Source organism: Acomys russatus, chromosome 19 (genome assembly GCF_903995435.1).
Source record: "Acomys russatus chromosome 19, mAcoRus1.1, whole genome shotgun sequence".
Taxonomy (NCBI): Eukaryota; Metazoa; Chordata; class Mammalia; order Rodentia; family Muridae; genus Acomys; species Acomys russatus.
In genome coordinates this window covers 39445435-39463549 of record NC_067155.1, presented here as the reverse complement: position 1 = coordinate 39463549, position 18115 = coordinate 39445435, and the positions used below count along the sequence as shown (strand labels likewise).

General features: G+C 50.9%; 1 protein-coding gene across 1 annotated transcript; it reads right to left on the bottom strand.

Moving 5' to 3' along the window:
• Nucleotides 1-917: 917 nt before the first annotated feature.
• Pop7 (POP7 homolog, ribonuclease P/MRP subunit) lies at nucleotides 918-1460 on the bottom strand. The gene is given in 2 exon segments (XM_051161225.1): nucleotides 918-1390; nucleotides 1392-1460. Coding segments are annotated over 2 exon segments (423 nt in total). The 3' UTR covers nucleotides 918-1036.
• Nucleotides 1461-18115: the final 16655 nt, after the last annotated feature.

Here is an 18115-nt window from a genome sequence, read left to right as displayed (position 1 = left end):
CCAGCAAACAAAACTGTCAGTTCGGGGGAGCTTAATATTTAGAAGGCTTAAAAAAAATTTTTTTTTTTTTGCAGCCAGGGGTGGTGGCGCACGCCTTTAATCCCAGCACTTGGGAGGCAGAGGCAGGTGGATCTTCGTGAGTTCAAGGCCAGCCTGGTCTACAAGTGAGTCCAGGTCAGCCAAGGCTACACAGAGAAACCCTGTCTCAGGGGAAAAAATATTTTTGGCATGTGTGTTTGTATGAATGGGTACAAGTGCTACAGTACACATTAAGTCAAAGGGCGTGAGGCATCAACCCTCGCCTTTCACATTGAGCCAGAGCTAGCCCACTAGCTGCAGAGGATTCCCGCCTCTGACTCCCAGCTCACTACAGAAGCATGGAAATTACAGATGCTACCGTGCCCAGCACAAAATGGGTTCTGAGCACGCCAACTCAAGCATTCATGGTTATCTGGCAAGTTTTTCCTATTGAGCCATCTCCCTAGACCTCTTCCGCCACAGTTCTTATGGTTACTAGGGATTTAACCTAGGGCCTGATTCTGTGCTGGGATAAACTAAGTAAGGCTTTCCCAACTGAGTTACATCCACAACCCACTTCCTTCCTTTAAGCCTCTTTCCCCAAGCCTGGGAACCATTGAGAGGAACCTGACACATCCCGGCTGCAGCTAGCTCCAAGCTTCCCGAGCTCACTCTGTATCTATTAAGCTACTGTGTTTACAGTGTAGTCTAATGTGGGCTCGTTTCCTGTATCTAAATACTCATAAAGTTCCCTACCGTCCCTATTCAAGTACACACATTATTACACAAGGAGGCAGAGGGCCTGGGAAGCCTGGCACCAACACAACTTGACACTTTTATTATACAGGACAACGAAGATTCTCTTCCCGGACTCTAGGCTGAGGGGACAGGTCGTCTTAGAAGTCTCCGCTAAGGGGTCCACGACCGAACTCAGAACCACCAGAAACCTTAACAACCACACGGAGCCTGATGTGTGTGCACAAAGGAGTGGGTGGGTGAAAAGTCAGCTTCCCTGCAATTACTTGGGCGTGACCCTGAAGACCCGAATGTGGATGGCGGAGTTGTTCCGGATCCTCGTCAGTGGCTCTCGAGAGTCAGTCTCTGGCTCCAACTCATCCACCAGCTCCACGGTGGAGGTATTGGCAGCCACCTGTAGGGACCCAAAGCTGCCTGCCTGCAGCTGCAGGGCAATGTTGATGGCGCGGTTTATGGCCAGGCCCAAGCCGTGAATGTAGATCTCGGTGCATGCGTTTTGGCCCCTGGTGCCTCCGTCCAGCAGCTTTTGGCAGCGGGCTAGCTGGGCCTTAAAATCAGTCTTCATGTTGACATAAATGTCATTGGGCCTCCGGGGCAAGCGGTGGGGAAGTCGTTTTCCGAAGGGTGTACTCGACGGGGTCCAGCTCAGCTTCGATGGCACCGCGGGGTTCTCTGTTCTCTGCCATGCTCTGAGTCCCGACACGGAGAAGGAACTAGATTGGGGGGGGGTGATAACAAGAGAATCCTTTCTTGCCCAGCTTTCTAAGGGTGCAACCAGAAGGGGGCGCCCTCGACGCCCCTCTTCCTTCCCAGCCTCTCAATCCCCTCCACTTCCGCTTTCTCCACTCCCAGTTTTAATTCATTCATCACGTGGTTCCCATTCCCGGCGTTTCCACGCCTACCTTCTCCGCTCCACAGTGCCCTTCACTCGCCTGAGCCTCGCCGACCGATCCAAGTAGACGCCACTGTCCACGACACTCAGAAAAAGAACGGAGAAGCGATCGGGACAGGAATGCCGGACAGTCGCTCCCGCAAAAAGGGCTAGTACTGCGCACGCGCGTCCCCGTTCCCAAGCCGGAACCGATCAGCTCGTGGCCCTCTAGGCCTCCGTTCTCCCCGCCCCCACCCTTTCCTCGCGCGCGTGCGCAAGGGGCATTTAAAATCTCGCGAGACTTGAGGAAGGGTTTCGAAGGCAGGGTTAGCTGTCAGGAGGCGGGGCCAATCGGTAAAGGCGGAGCCAAGAGGGGCGTGGCGCTGAGTTTTCCAAGTTCCCCCTCCTCAGGGCGGGACTCAAGGATCCAGGCGGGAAGTGGTTCTTGCAGGCTTGGGAAAGGGGGTTTGGGACAGCGCCCCGGGTCAGCAAGGCAAGTCTGGAATCCACATCCATAGCACTTGTGAGCTGCGGAATTGACTCGGCTCACCTCCCGCCCGAGGTCCTGGCCGCCCGGGACGCGGAGATCGACGGCATTGAGTTAAGGCCGGATGTCCACCTTGGGCTCCTCCCTCGGCCAAGGACTCACGCTAGGTGCCAAGCGTTTGCAGCTTCCCGCCACACCTTTCAGCTGTCTTCTCCCTTTGCAAACTCAGGCTGCTACCCGCCACCCGCGACGTGCCGCCCCCTGGCGGAAGGGACGGGGACTACAGTCCTTGGGTTCCTAGCCCCTTAAAGTTGTTGGGGACCTGGCTCTCTGCCCAGGTTGGTAACGCCTTTGGACAGTTTCCTCTGGAAATGAGTGAAATCTGTGTTTGGGTCCTCGCACTACGCCTTCAGGCCACTTACCTAGGCAGAATCTTATTGATGGCTGGAAACAGAACTTTGCTCCCTGTTGAATAGCCAGAGATAACCTTGAACTTCAGATCCCCCTGCCTCCACCTTATGAGCGCTGGGATTAGGGTTTATATAGAAATGGAAAGTTTTACATTCTAGGCATCAGTTCGCTCCAAGTTGATCTATATATTTAATGAAATTTTTAGGGGAAACCTCAGGACCCAAAACGTCTTTTATGGTGGGGAGGCTAGGGTTCAGCTATGTAGCTCAGGCTATCCTAGAACATACACTCCTCCTACCTTGGCCTCCCCTCTGATGGTGTTTCAGTTGGTAAGTTTGTCCTAAAACGTATGGAAAGGCAAATAAGTAGGCTGAATAAAATAAGTTTGCAAAAGTTGTTGGGTTCATATTGTCTCAGCAGATAAGAGCACTCACTGCTGTTCATGATGACTCCCAGAGGACCTGAGTTCACTTCGCAGTCCCTATGTTAAGTGGCTCACAACCACGTGCAATGCCAGCTTCAGAAGATCTACAGCCTCTTCTGCCCTGTGTGAGCCCCCTAGGCCACCCACACACCCACACTTTTTATTTCGAGGCCAGCCTGATCTACAAAGTGAGTTCCAGGACAACCAGGGCAATGAAAAATAAGTAAACAAGTAAATATGTGCTTAAAATATTTATTATTGTGTGTATGATGACGGGGGAGTATACTCTGACTTTGTGGAGTCAATTCCTCAACTTTCACATGGGTTCTGGGGATCAAAGACTCACACAGCAAGTACTTTATGCACTGAGCCATCTTGCCAACCCCTTAAGACTTATCTTGTAAATACAGTCATTAAGACAAGTGTGCGTTTGGCAGATGTATAGACACAAAAGTCAATAACACAGAGAACTCAGAAACATACAAGCACAACCAGCCCATCTGAGAAAAGGTCTGCCATAGGCAGGCTGGCATCATACTTGATGAGGATATGCCCTTGAAGTGCCCATCTTCTGCCTCAGTCTGCCAGGAGCAGGAATCACAGGTGTGGGCCAGCACAACTGACTTCGGCAGGCTAGGGAAGGAACCCAGGCCTTTGTGCTTGCCACCATCTGTGTGACATCCCCCAGCCAATTCATTTTCTTGACAGAAACGCATATGTAGCACAATGCAAGAAGATTTTTGTGTCAAGCAGTACAGTGAAACAGATTAAGGGTAAGAAAAGGGCCTTAAGACCGTAGCGTGGGCAATGGATCTAAATATGAAACTTAACTGTAAACCATCTGGAGAAAATGTAAGGGAACTCTACAAGAGGCTAGTCAGGTGATGAGTCCAGAGACAGGGGTAGGGATGTGGGACAAAAATAAACTGTAGTTTAACAAAATTTCAAGGGTGGGGGGGGTGTCTATGAGTAAAGCCAAAGCCTAAGGACCTGAGTTGGATCCCTGGGTCCCACATAGTAGAAGGAAAAAAATGTACTCCCACAAGCTGTCCTCGGTCCTCCACACACATACATTCCCCTAAATACACTCAAAATAAATAAATGTAAAAATAAAATTTAAAGACCTTGAAGGCTGGGCACGATGGCTCACACCTGTAAAACAAGCACTTAGGAGGCTGAGGCAGGAGGATTGGCATAGACTTGAGGTTTGGGTTAGAGAGCTCAAGACTACAACATAGGACACTGTCTCAAAAATAAAACTTTTAGCTGGGTGTGGTAGCACATGCCTGTAATCCCAGCACTCGGGAGGCAGAGGCAGGCGAATGAGTTCCGGGCCAGCCTGGTCTACAAAGCAAGTTCAGGACAGCCAAGGCTACACAGAGAAACCCTGTCTTGAAAAATAAAAAAATAAAATAAAAATTTAAAAATAAAAACTTATCGAAGACCAAAATAGTATGAAAACAGGATTCACAAAGCTGGGCGTGGTGGCACATGCTTGGTCCAGGAACTCAGGAGGTGGAGGCAAGAGCCTTTCAGTTCCATTCTTGGCTATATAGCAAGCGTGAGGCCAGCTGCGGTACATGAGACCCTGTCTAGAAAGAAAATGATAGAGAGATGGCTCAATGGGTAAAGTGCATTCTGGCCAAGCCTGACGGCCTGAGTCTGATCCCCAGATAGAAGAGAACCAACTCCACAGCTGACCTCTGACCTCATGGTGATGCGCTGGCACATACATGCTCTCCTCCATCATACACCGTACACACGTATACACACAATAAAATAATACGAATTATAAAGGGGGAGAAGATACAGGAAGCCACAGAATGGGAGGATGTATTTGCAAATCACATATTCAATAAGAGATTTGTATCTAGACTATATGAAATTTCTGGGAACTGAAGAGTTTGAATCCCCTATGTTTCAGGGTGCCTGTAAGCCCAGCTCTCTGAAGATTTAGGCAGTAGGAACATGTTTCATGAAAACAAGGCAAAATAAAAGTCTCAATAAATAAAGTTAGAAAACAAACGGCCCACCCGGCAATGGTGGTGCATGCCTGTAATCCCTGCACTTGGGGGGCAGAGGCAGGCAGGTCTCAGAGTTCGAGGCCAGCCTAGTCTACAGAGTGAGTTCCAGGAGAGCCAGGATTACACAAAGAAAACCTGTCCACAAGAAAGAGGAGGAGGAAGAAGACGAGGAGGAGGAAGAGGAGGAGGAAAAAAGAACAGAAGAAAAGAAACAATTCAATTACAAAATAGACAGAGATCTTGGATATTACAGCAAGGAGACAAAAATAAGTACCTCACAAGATAGTCAATATCATCAGCCATTAGGGGAATGCACATTAAAACCACAGTGAGGCCAGGCGTGGTAGCGCACGCCTTTAATACCATCATTTGGGAGGCAGAGGCAAGTGGATCGCTGTGAGTTCGAGGCCAGCCTGGTCTACAGAGTGAGTCCAGGACAGCCAAGGCTACACAGGGAAACCCTGTCTTGAAAAACAAAAAAAAAAAACCACAGTGAAAGGCTGGAGATGTGGCTCTGTTGGTAGAGGTGCGTGTCTAGGTACAGGAAACACTGGGTTCCATCCCTAGCAAGGCATAAATCAGAAGTATAGGCACCTGTAATCCCAGCACTCAGGAGGCAGAGGCAAGAGTGCCAGAAATTCAAGCTCATCCTCAGCTACAAGTAAGCTTGAGGCTCTGCTGAACCGGGGGGGGGGGGGGGGGGGGGGGGGGAAGAGGAGAGAAAGAAGAAAATCTTGACAATATCAAGTACAGATGAAAATGCAGAAATATCAGGATCTCGTTTGCTAGATTTCTGAAAATGTGAAATGGTTCAGACATTTATTGTGCAGCTTTTCTCTCCAAATCGAACATTCTTAAAAGGAGGCCCTTTAAGACTCAGGAAGTAGATGAAACATACAAGTTCCTGAAACTAATAAAATTCATAGGGGGATCAATCTTAATAGAGGTAGTTCTCAGTCCTACCCGCAGGGCACACATAATAGATAGATAGATAGGTAGATAGATAGATAATTATCTCCTCTTGTCCTCAGTAGTTTATATACAATAGCCTAAAGTTGTAAAACCTAAGCTTCCTCCACAAGTCGCAGTGAGCTCCAAGAGTGCAGCTTTTGTAAGTCATCACCTATGCAAGATGGGCCTTCCAGTGACACAGCTGCCTTTGAGTCAACCATGCTCCTGCAAGTAACCCTAAGATATTCATACGTTCTCCAGGTTGGACTTTGGTAGAATTATTTGGTTTGTGAGTAAATAGACATTTGTGTATATCTCCTTAGAAAAAGTTATCAAGGTATCATCCTAGAAAACACTTCTATAGTTTCTTCTAAATGACCTGAAAAAACAAAAAAATTAAAAGATTTAGAGAGGCATGGCCATACACACCTGTAATACCAGCATGCCGACAGGGAGGATTACAAGTGTCGGGCTGATAGCAGGCTACCAAGAAGAGACTTGATACCCTATGAGCATAAACAAAGGGAGGAGTTCTCCCTCAGTCACAGACATAGGGGAAGGGAGTAAGGGGAAAATGGGGGGTGGGGGGGGAGAGAGGAATGGGAGGATACAAGGGATGGGATAGCAATTGAGATGTAATATAGATAAATGAATAAAATATATTAAAAAAAATAAAGAATCTAAAGAAAACAAAAAACAAATGTTGGGCTGGCCTGGGATGCACTATAAGGTCCCGTCTCAAAGCCAGACCAAACCTAACCCATAACAAAAGTAACTATACCAGGCTAGAGCTGTATGGTGAGGCCCTGGGTCCAAGCCCTAGGACTGCGAGGCAACAGAACCTCAATGAAAGAAAAGCCCGCACAGGAATGATAGCAATGTCCTCAGTCGTTTTGCATTGAATAGCCCACAGCTGGAAAGGCCTAGATGTCTTTCAGGTAATAAATGATTAAAACAAAAACCAACAAACAAACAAACCTGTGGACTATCCACCCACAAAACGTTACTCAGCAATGAGACTTGGGTCAAGGAGGCCTCCTGAGCTCCGCGACTACTAGTCACGGGGCTGGGAGCATAGCTCAGTTGACATGGCACTGGCCGAGTGTGTGCCAAGCCCTGAGTTTGATTCCCCAGGACCCACATAAAATCTTAGGCTGAGCATAGGGGATGCTGTGCTTGTAACCCTGGTGATGGCGATATGAGAAGTGGAGACAGGAAGTTCCCTATGTGAGGATCACTTGTCCAAGGTTTAAATAGGACAACGGATAGGCTTGGTGGACCAAAGACCTTCGCTGCTACAAGGTAGCTTGAGGGCCCATTGGATCCCATCGCTTAAACTGAGCCGTTTTCAAAGCACGATTGCATACACCTGTACCAGCAGCACTGGAGAGCTGTAGGGACCGGGAGGAGTTCCACTAGGTCAAGGCCCGCCAGGGATACATTACGAGACCGGCTCCCAATATACTAACTAAACAAACTAACAAGCAAAAACAAACAAACAAACAAACAAAGCACACCACCACCTCCACTACCACCACCAAAACGCCCTCCTCCCTCACAAACCAATTAAACACAGTTTGTAAATGAACATTCCATGACTCCAGTGCATTGCCTTTCCTGGATGCTTAAAATCCTGTTTTACAAGCTGGATTGATGGTGGTGTGTGGCTGTTATCCCAAGACAGCTGAAACAGAAGGATTCCTGTGGATTCAAGGCCAGCCTGGGCTACACACAGAGACACCTTGTCTCAAGAAAACTGAAAATCAATTAACCAACCAACTACTGGGGACATATTTCAGTGGCAGCTTCCTTGTTTACTACACCTGAAGGCCTGGGTTCAATCCCTACCACTGCCAAGAAGGGGAAAATACATACATACATACACACACACACACACACATACATACATACATACATAGTTGGGGCCAGTAGATGGCTCACTGAGAAGGCACTTGGTGCCAAGGCTGATAATCTGAGACTGAATCCAGGGTTGCCAACTCCTGCAAGTTTTCCTCTGACCTTTACATGTGTGTTGTGCCAAGCTCACACACATGCATGCATACACACAAATAAATGTAAAAAAGATTAAATATCTACCTGGACTCTACAATGGAAATCAAAGCTCTCAACCAGAACTCGGTGTTCATGTTTTGCTGCTGGGTTTTTTTCTCCCATCATTTTGCACTGTTGTATTTTTTGTTTGTTTGTTTGTTTTCCAAGACAGGGTTTCTCTGTGTAGCCCTGGCTGTCCTGGACTCGCTCTGTAGACCAGGCTGACCTCGAACTCACAAAGAGGCAGACTGACTCTGCCTCCCCAAGTGCTGGATTATAGGTGTGCGTCACTGCGCACAGCTCTCATCCACTTTTGTTAAACTGACAACCCCCCACAACTATCTCCAAGCCTGGCACCAACAAAAGTCCCCCCCCATACTCTGTCTGTCTGTCTGTGTGTGTGTGTGTGTGTGTGTGTGTGTGCGCGCGCGCGCGCGCGCGCGCGCGCGTGTTGTTATGAATTCAGGGTTTTGCACAAGCGAAGCAAGCACTCTCCCTCTTGAGCTATACCCCAGCCTCTCACTTGGGGATTGTATGCAATTGTTCCACTGCTGAGCTACATTAGTGCCTCATGGAAAGTTTCAGATGCGTGCATGGTGGTGCACGCCTTTAATCCCAGGACTTGGGAGGCAGAGGCAGGCGAATCACTGTGAGTTCGAGGCCAGCCTGGTCTACAAAGCGAATTCAGGACAGCCAAGACTACACAGAGAAACCCTGTCTCGAAAAACCAAACCAAAAAAAAAAAAAAAAAAAAAAAACCCTAAAAAACAAAAAAACAAAGTTTCAGATAAAAGAGCAGCGGTCCTCAACCTTCCTAATGCTGTGACCCTTTCATACAGTTCCTCATGTTGAGGTGACCACCCCAGAGCATTTCATTGTTAATTCATAACTGTAATTTTGCTGTTATGAATCATAACATAAATATCTGCATTTTTCCATGGTCTTTTTGGGGTCACGATCCACAGGTTTAGAACCACTGAGTTAGAGGATGGACTAACCATTAAGAGTGTGCACTGGGCCTGGCAGAGCTGGCGCATGCCTTTAGTCCCAGCACAAGGGAGGCAGAGGAAGGCAGAAACACAGAGAAACCCTGTCTCGAACAAAACAAAACGAAAAAAGTGTGTACTGGTCCTACAGAGGACCTCAGTTTAGTTCCCTCTGCCTGTAACTCCAGCTTCAAGGGCTTGCGCGCCCTCTTTTGGCATCCCTGGGCACCTGCACTCATAGGCACACACCCTCACACAGACAGACACATTCACATAATTAACACTTAATAAAATAGTTTCTACAAAGAGGAAAAAGGAAATCTGTGTTGATTCCATCTTTACTGCTTTTGGCTCCGGGCAAAATCATGAACCCTTTGTGTGGTTTTCGTTTGGGTTTTAGACAAGGTCTCAAATTGCCTGGGCGGGTTTTGAACTTCTGATCCTCCTGTGTCTACCTAATTCCTAACTACTAAGGCTGCAGAAGCGTATCACCACACCTGGCCGCCCTCCTTGGGTGCAAAGTCCCCGGCACAGTAGCAAAATGGCACTTCCTCCAAACGAAGTTTAAAAATGTGTTGGGGCACCTGGAAGGCAGAGGCAAGAAGAAGACTGCCATGATTTCCAGGCTAGTGAGTTCGAGGCCAGCCTGCACTACAGTGTGTGAGACCAGTTCAAAAAGCAAGCAGCTGGTAGGCAGAAGCAGGCAGCTCTCTGAGTTCAAGGCCAGCCTGGTCTACATTAGCAAGCTCCAGGCCAGCCAAGGCTACATAGTGAATCTCAAGACAAACAAAACCATAACAGACGACAATAAGGAAAAAAGGAAGGGAGGAGGGAAGGAAACAGACTTCCAAAGAAAACTATGAAGGCACACGCCAAACTTTTACATCCCGAGTTCATCAATCTTGAGGAAGAGTCACTCCTGAATCTGCTTTTTAATTGTTTAAAACCAGTTTCTGGCTCAATTACTTGTAACCAAGACTAGCCTTTCCTGACCCTCCTTCAAGTACCACCTTCAACTTTCTTTGGTTTATTTTTTCTGACCAGGCAGGTAGCCCAGGCTGGTCTAGAAACTGCTCCTAAACGCTGGAGTGCAGGATGTACCTGTCTGGGCATGCTTATTTGCTTGGTTACATAGGGTCTTACATTGTAGCCCAGGCTGGCTTTGAACAGACAGCCCTCCTGCCTCCACTTCCCGGCCTACCAGAAAAAGTCTTCCACTCAAAAGAAAGCCTCAGTCAGACCCGCTTTCTAAATCACTGCGCGTTCACGCTTTTCCTTAAACCCCACCTTGTCCTGGAGACTGTTATCACCTCTAACCCAGGCGGACTCCCTGGAGAAGGCGGGGCTTGGCCAGGAGAGAGCTGGGGAGCTGGGGACCCCCGCCCCCCTTTACCAAGCCTCAGGTTGCACAGGCACCTCGTCACGTGACGCGCGTGTACGGGTGCTCCCCGGGTCACGTGCACGGGCTTGGGGTGTGTGTGTCGGGGAAACCTTGTGTTAGGTTGCAGGGTGCACTGGGTGGTGGTGGGGTCCCGGCGGGTCCGAGTCCAAGAGCGTGGTGGCAGCGGGAGCCGCGGCCGCGGTGGCGTTGGAGGGGGCGGCCCCGCGTCCGTGTCACGTGGTACAAGGCGGGCAGCCATCTTGCTACAAACACAAACAGAGAGGAGCGGCCGCCGCGGGAGCGCCAGCGCCCCCCCGAGTCCCCCCCCCTTTGCCGCTGCCGTCCCGGCCCGCTGCGCGCCACCCGCCCGTCACCGCCACCACCGCGCCCGGGTCACCAACGCCCGGGGGGACCGGGAACCTCGCGCCCCCGGTAAGCTCTGCGAGCACCGGAGCAGGCCCGCCCCCGACGCCAGCGGCGGCCGCCCGGGAGCCTTTGCGGGCAGAAGCCGGAGCCGCCACCGCGCGCGGGCCCTCCTTGAACATCTCGGTGGCCGGCGCGCCAGCCCTCCCCTCCGACCCTCCCCTCCCTCCTTCCCCGGAGCGGCCTGGGCTTGGGTCTCGCCGTCTCCGGTCCGGGCGGGAGTGGGAGGGGGGGTGGAGAGGCCCCTGCTGCCCTTCTCTGTTCCTCAGGCGGGAGGACGGGGAGGGAGAGGGTACGGTGGCGGTCCGCGCGCTCCCCGTGCACCTGGCGCCCCTCCCTGAAGGGCACGCCGTCCTCCCGGCCCGCGCTTTCCCGCACCCCCTAAGTAACGGTCGCGTCTCCGGGGTCCCCCTCCAAGCTCCCCGAGAATGTCCCGCTCGGGCCGGGCCTCTCTGCTGTGTGGTGTGTGTGCGCGCGCCCCGACCTCCCCTTTTGGCGGTGTCCCCTCTTCCCTCTCCCTTCCCGGTCCCCCCCCCCCCACTACGTGCCCAGCTCGGTTCTGGTAGCCGAACCGGGCCTGGCGGGGGCTTGCACATCCAAGGGTTCCAGCACTTTGGCCAACATGGAAGCTTTATTCTGCCCGAGCACCTCGTCTTGGGTCCTCACCTCGGTTTCTTGCGTTTTAAGCGGCCACCTAAGTGCTTGGTCATCGAGGTCCCTCTTCCCTCCTCAGTTGTCCGGCCGCGTGAAACACCTGTCTGGCTGAGCTGGGGCTGTTGGGCATCCCTGACACCAGACCAGGCTCATCCCAGTCCATATGTTCTCGCTAGATGGGACAGCGGCAGGTCGCAGTTTGCCTAGAATTCTTTTTCTTAGATTTCTTCTTTTTTTTCAAGTTGAAAGACCCTTCTGTGTCCCATCGCTCCCCCAACCCTCGACCGCCCTCCCACCCCCATCCCTTAGGCCCAATAGTTACTATAGTTCCCAAGCAGCTTGCCATGCTGTGCTAAATAAATACTTGGTGGCCAGATCTTTCCTCCACCCACCGCCCCCCCCCCTTCCCTCTCACCGCTCAAAATGCTCCCCTTTGGAGGGAAAAGCCCTGTCCCAGCAGCCATTGCCCCTCCAAGCTGGCAAGCCACTTTTCTGCTCAAAGCCCCCAACCTATCTAGGACCAGTTAAGTGTCTGGTTGGTCTGACACCTACCCATCCAACTATTCCCTTTGCAACCCCAGGCCAGCCAACCCTCTGGCCTGGCTCAACTTTTATTTCACAGGCTGTGCATTAGTATCCCCAGTTTGGGCAGGATTTGTGGGAGAAGTTGGCTTTCTGCTTCCTCTCCATTGGTTGAGAGGCCTGGGCGTTGGAGTGTCCCACATGAGGATCCTAGTAAAATTTTACAGTGTGTTCATCTTTGTTGACTGGCTTTGTCAAGCTAGTGGGTGCAGTGTAGTGGTTTGTGGGAATAGTGAGTGAGTAAGAGGTTCCCCAAGTTGACCCTAGCCTTTTACATTTGTTTGGCATTGGGATGGGGCACGCAGCTCATCGGTGAGATGGCTCAGCTGGTCAAGGCACTTGGTTTGCAAGCCTGTTGACCAAGAGCCCACGTCAGGGTGGGAGTAGAGAGCAGACTCCACAAAGTTGTCCTCTAACCCTCCCCCACATGATACAATTATAATTTTAAAAAAAGAGAGAAAAGGAAAAACATCTCAGCTTTAGGTGAGAGAGGGTGACACAAAAGTTTGAGCAAGCACGAAGACCAGAGTTTGACCCAGGCACGGTGGCACTCGTCTGTAATCCCAGCACTTGGGAGGCAGAGGCAGGCGGAGCTCTTGTGAGTTCCAGGCCAACCTGGTCTACAAAGCAAGTCCAGGACAGTCAAGGCTACACACAGAAACCCTGTGTCAAAAAACCAAGGGCCATGTACATGGTAGGTGACCACAAAGGCCCGCCTGTCACTCCAGCTGTCCCAGGAAGACGGAACAAGAAGGCTAGCTAGACTAAACAGTCTTTCTGCGAGAGACCCTGCCTTAGTAAGTAAGGTAGAGAGCAACTGCAGACACCCAACCACTACCTTAGGCTTTGCTCCATGTATATGTGTGTGTGCAAGTGCACATGTGAATTCAAGTGCCTAGATGCACACCATACACACATGCAAAGCAAAAGTTCTAAGACAAATCTTGGCTTGGATGCCCAAGCCTGCCATCCAAACATTCAGGAAGCAGGAGGGTTGCCGTGCATTTGGGGCTAGCCTCGGGTACCTGAGACGTCCACACATCAGCCCAAAGTCTAAGAAGGAATCACAAGCAGCTTCAGACTCACACGGGGAGGCTGAGCACTCGGGACAGCTCCTGCCGCCTTACACGCCTCTGTCAGTCTTGGGTGTTGTTGAGGGTGTCAGGGTGCCCCGTCAGGGCAGCTGTAACATTGTTTTCTATGTACTGGAGTCTCCCCACCTAGGCAAGCTGGCAGAAGGGATCAAATGAGGTAAAGCGTGGAAATGCTTTGAAAACTGTGAAGTCAATTCACAATTGCCAAGTGCTGGGGTTGTCTGTCACTGCCACTCAAGAGTAGAGCAAGGAGCAACTGCTGCCTTGCAGCTTATGGGGGCTTTTAGCCATTCCTCCTTGTGTGTGTGTGGTGTGTGTGTGTGTTTCCATCTACCCTGGGAAGGTTACCTTCAACAGACTTGGTGGTTAGGTGATTGCTCAACTCTGGGGCACTTGGGGTTTTGAGTCTGTTAACAGTGGTACGGGATGTCACCAAATTACATTGCTTTAGGTTGGAACAAAGTTTTGGGGTGGTACAGTAGAGAAGCGTTGCCCCCAGTTGTGTGCAGCTCAGCGGAGGCTGGGAGCACCAGTGGAGCAGCCCCGGTCCCTCTAGGAAGCTGTCAGCCCCAGCCCACGCCTCCAGCAGGGGTCAGTCTTTTAAAAATATCAAGAGAGCTCAGGTGTGCTGGGAGAGTTGAGGGCAGACTGTGGGGAGGGGGCCGTGTAAACCAGAGGTAGAAGTTGGGGGCAAACTGGAGGTGGCCTGAGAGGAAAAAGATCCTTAGCCTAGGCAGCCAGTAAAAGGTGAGGTGAGAAAGGATGCAGCCCCCACCTCCACCGCCCTCAGATTTTCGCCATTAGGAAGGGGTGCTGATGCTCGGCTTTGAAGGGTGGCAGTGGGCAAACTTAGGGTTTGATTTTTTTCCCTCTCATTTTTTAGATTACATTGTGTGTGCGCGCATGTGTGCATGTGCACAGGCATGTCCTATGGTGTGTGTGTGGGGGGGGTTAGGGGGACAGCTTAGCTTGAAGGAGTTGATTCTCCTTCCACCGTGTGGGTCCTGAGCATCAAACTCCAGTCGTCAGGCCTGGCCACGAGCACATTTATTGGCTGCACCATTTCACCAGCCTGGTGCTGTTGTTTTTGTCTGTTTTTTGAGACAGAGTTTCTCTCTGTAGCCTTGGCTGTCCTGGACTCACTTTGTAGACCAGGCTGGCCTCGAACTCACATCAATCCGCCAGCCTCTGCCTCCCGAATGCTGGGATTAAAGGCGTCTGCCACCATGCCTGGCTCCTGTTGATTTTTTAATCTATTCTTTTCCCCAGGACTTCGAATTTTCTCAGGGGACAGTGTGATGAGGGGACCTTTTCCTTGCTGTGAGGGTCATGGGAGCATGCGCGTGGCTTTTCTTGTTTTAAGTGCTGCTGTTCCCACTCTTGTCATTGTTGGCATCTCAGTCCACCTGGCCACATGCCTGGTTGATGGGGTGCTGGGGATTGAACCCAAGCCCTTGTCCGAGTTCGGCAAGCATTCTCAAGTGAGCCGCATCCCAGCCTGCCATATACTTGTTGTGCTGTGCTGTCCTGTGGATTGTAAGGTCACCCCCAGCATCCTTGGTCTCCCTTCTGTTCTGCCTGAACTGTCTGCAGTCACTGTCCATATTCCTCAGGGAGCAGATAGTCTCCCGCAGCCAAAAGCCCTTGGCAGCATGCAGGGCAGAGACCTACTTTGTGCCATGGGTAGAAACCACACAGTGGACTGCCTGCTGCTTCCTGGGCCCCTTCAGCGTGAGGAAGAAGCCCAGGGCCTCCCAGCTCCTGGCACTAGGCCTTTTCTCTGGCTGGTTTGCAGGCCGTAGAGCTTCATTCTTTCCCTGGGGCCTTCTCCTGCCTCTGCGGTGGCTCCGCATTGTCAATGCTTCCCTCTCCCCCAGCCCTTTTTTAAATTAAGGGTGTCCGTCAATGCATTCAACAACACCACCCCACCCTCGCCTAGTGTGTTGTGGGGGCACACACGTGTGTGCTCCTTAGCATGCACAACGAGGTCTGAGGGTCACTTCTGAGAGTTGGCTCCCTCAGGCCTGGCAGTAGGTGCCCTCACCAGGCTGCGCTGTACGGCAGCCCATCATCTCTCCTTACTCTTTCCAACCAGGGCAGCTCCACGAAGGGCGGGAGGATGAAAAAAGGTGAGGGTGGGGCACCTCCTCTGACCTCCCCTCCTGGGCAGCCTTCCCACACTGCCAAGACCAATGCTCAATCCACTAGCAGGAGCTGAGAAGGTTCCAGATGGGGTGCTTTGTTTGGAAGGGGGAAAGCGTGCATATGAAATATTTAGTCCCCACAATGGCTTTTCCCCCCCTAAAGCCTTTGTGTATGAGCGTGTGCAAATGAGTATGTGAAGACCACAGGTTGATATTTGGTATCTTTTTGGCTGTGTATCTTGTTGCTTTCTTAATCTTTGTGTATATGCACATGTGTGTGTGCACACACATGGAGGTCAAAGGACAACCTGGGTGTTAGTCCTTCTGCCTTGGTTGAGACAAGGTCTTTGGTTGGAGGCTTCATTCATCGGGTTGACTGGTCCATGAGCTCCCAGAGACCGTCCTGTCTCCACCTCCCGTCTCCTTATAGGGACACTGTCCATCTTTACATGGGGCTTCGGGATCTGAACCCAGATCCTCATGCTTGTGCAGCAAGCACTTTACCCACTGAGCCATCTCCCCAGCCGTCCACTAAAGCCTGGAGTTCACCAGTTTGGCTAGCTCGAATGGCCAGCGAGCCCCAGGGATGTTCTTCTTCCTACCTCCCTGGTGACAGGGTTATAGGCAGGAATGCTTGCCTTTCTTGTGAGTGGAAGAGGGCTTGAACTCAGGTCCTTGTGTCTGCGCAGCAAGCACTTCTGTGACTGAGCCCTGTACCCTGCCCTACAGAACGTTTCTTGTTTTTGTTTTAAATAAATATTAGGGTTGGAGCTCAGAGCTTGTATATACTAAGCATGTCTTATACCACCAGGCTCACTGTGGCTTTTTTGAATGCTGGAGAGATGGCTCAGCTGTGAAGTGCACACAGGACTCTGCACGGACCTGACTCTGGTTCCCCACCCCAGGTCAGGTGACTCACAGCCACCTGTAACTCTAGCCCTAGGGCAGCCAACACCTAGACTCTGGACACCTACATTTAGGGCACATATTATCACACACACACACCATGCCCAAACACATACACATAATTAAGAAATAAAAATAAAATGATTGATGTAAGCTAGGCACGGTAATGCATACCTATAATCCCAGCAAAAGGATTCCCTAAAACCAAAAGTAAAATCTATCACTGTGGTCACTTTTTTCTTAGTTTTTTTTTTTTTTTTTTTTTTTTTAATGTGCGTTGGTGTTTTCCCTGCATGTATGTCTGTAGAGAGTGTCAGACCCCCAGGAACTAGAGTTACAGACAATTGTGAGCTGCCATGTGGGTGCTGGGAATTGAACCTGGGTCCTCTGGAAGAGCAGCCAGTGCTCTTAACCTCTGAGCCATCTCTCCAGCCCCCCCCAGTCTAGTCATTCTTTAGGTGTGCAGCTCTGTGGTGTTAATACATTTACAGTATTGTGCAGCCGTCACCACTGATATGTGTCCACATCCTTCCCTTATGCCCAGCTGAAGCCCTGGACCCATTCAGCATTTGCCAGCTCCACCTAAACTCCAGGTCTTTGATTCTTGATCTGTCCCAACCACTGGCTCCTCTGTGAGAATCATCCTGCAGAGCTTATCTTTATCGTTTCCCCCCTGTGCTGGGGACTGAACTCTGGTCCTTTAGATGAGCAGCAAGCACTCTCAACTGCTGAGCCACCTCTCCAGCACCAGATCCCTCTGTTGGCACTGCTGGTGGTTGAAGCCAAGGCCTTGTGCATGCTAGGCAAGCGCCTGACTGCTGAGGGACATCTCCAGCCCCTTTACTTTTTTTTTTTTTTTTTTTAAGATTTATTTATTATATATACAGTATTCTGCCTGTGTGTGCCTGCAGGCCAGAAGAGGACACCAGATATCATTACAGGTGGCTGTGAGCCACCATGCGGTTGCTGGGAATTGAACTCAGGACCTTTGGAAGAGCAGCCAGTACTCTTAACCTCTGCACCATCTCTCCAGCCCCCCAGCCCCTTTACTTTTTTGTTTTGTTTTTCCTTGGGCAGGGAGCAGTGGAGCTGAACTTCTCATCCTTCCGAACCTACCACCTGAGTGCTAGGATTACAGGTGTGCACCACCACATCTGGTGCATTAATGCAATGCTGAGGTCAAACCCAGGCCTTTGTGTATGCTAGGCAAGCACTCTGCCAGCTTAGCTACATCCCCAAGGCCCAGACTTCAGCTGTTTTACTTAGCATCATGTCCTCAAGCTCTGCCTAGTCCCAAGTTTCCTCAGGGTGGGAGTGTAGAAAGTGAAGACACCTGCCTCACCCTGGCATAGGTGTCTCCAAGCACTGACAAGTAGATTCCCAGGTGCTGCAATTCTGGGTCACCCCATTGTCTGCCATGGGGGTCTCCATTTAGCTTTGGGGAGACCCTCTTTCTGAGGCTTCTCTGGTGGAAACTCATTTTCCTTCCTCTAGACTCCTGGTGTCCTGCAGCGGATGGGGACTGCAGAGGCACACTGGTCCAGCCAGCAATAGGAACCCACACACACCCCCTGGACACTGCCTGCCCTTCCTCCTCTACTCCGCCCTTGCTGGATGAGCCCCTGCCTAAGAGTCTCCTACCCAGGCCCCTAAAGGAACCTGCCCCTGCTGGCACCACTGTTGCCTCATCAGCCGCAGAGACTGAACTTGCCTCTTCCCATATGGTAAGGGAGCCTTCTGCCAGCAGCTGCCCAAGATCCCTGTTCGCACCATGACCTTTTCTCTGAGAGGGAGGCGAAGGAGTTTAGCCTGGGGTGCTTTAGAGATGTCAGCTGGTTCCAAAGTTTCTTGGACTACTCTCCAAAATGGACCGTGTCCTCTCTAAAACATAAGTGGCCCTTGTGTTTTATTTTTGGAGACAGGGTCTCATGTAGTCCAGGCCGGCCCTGAA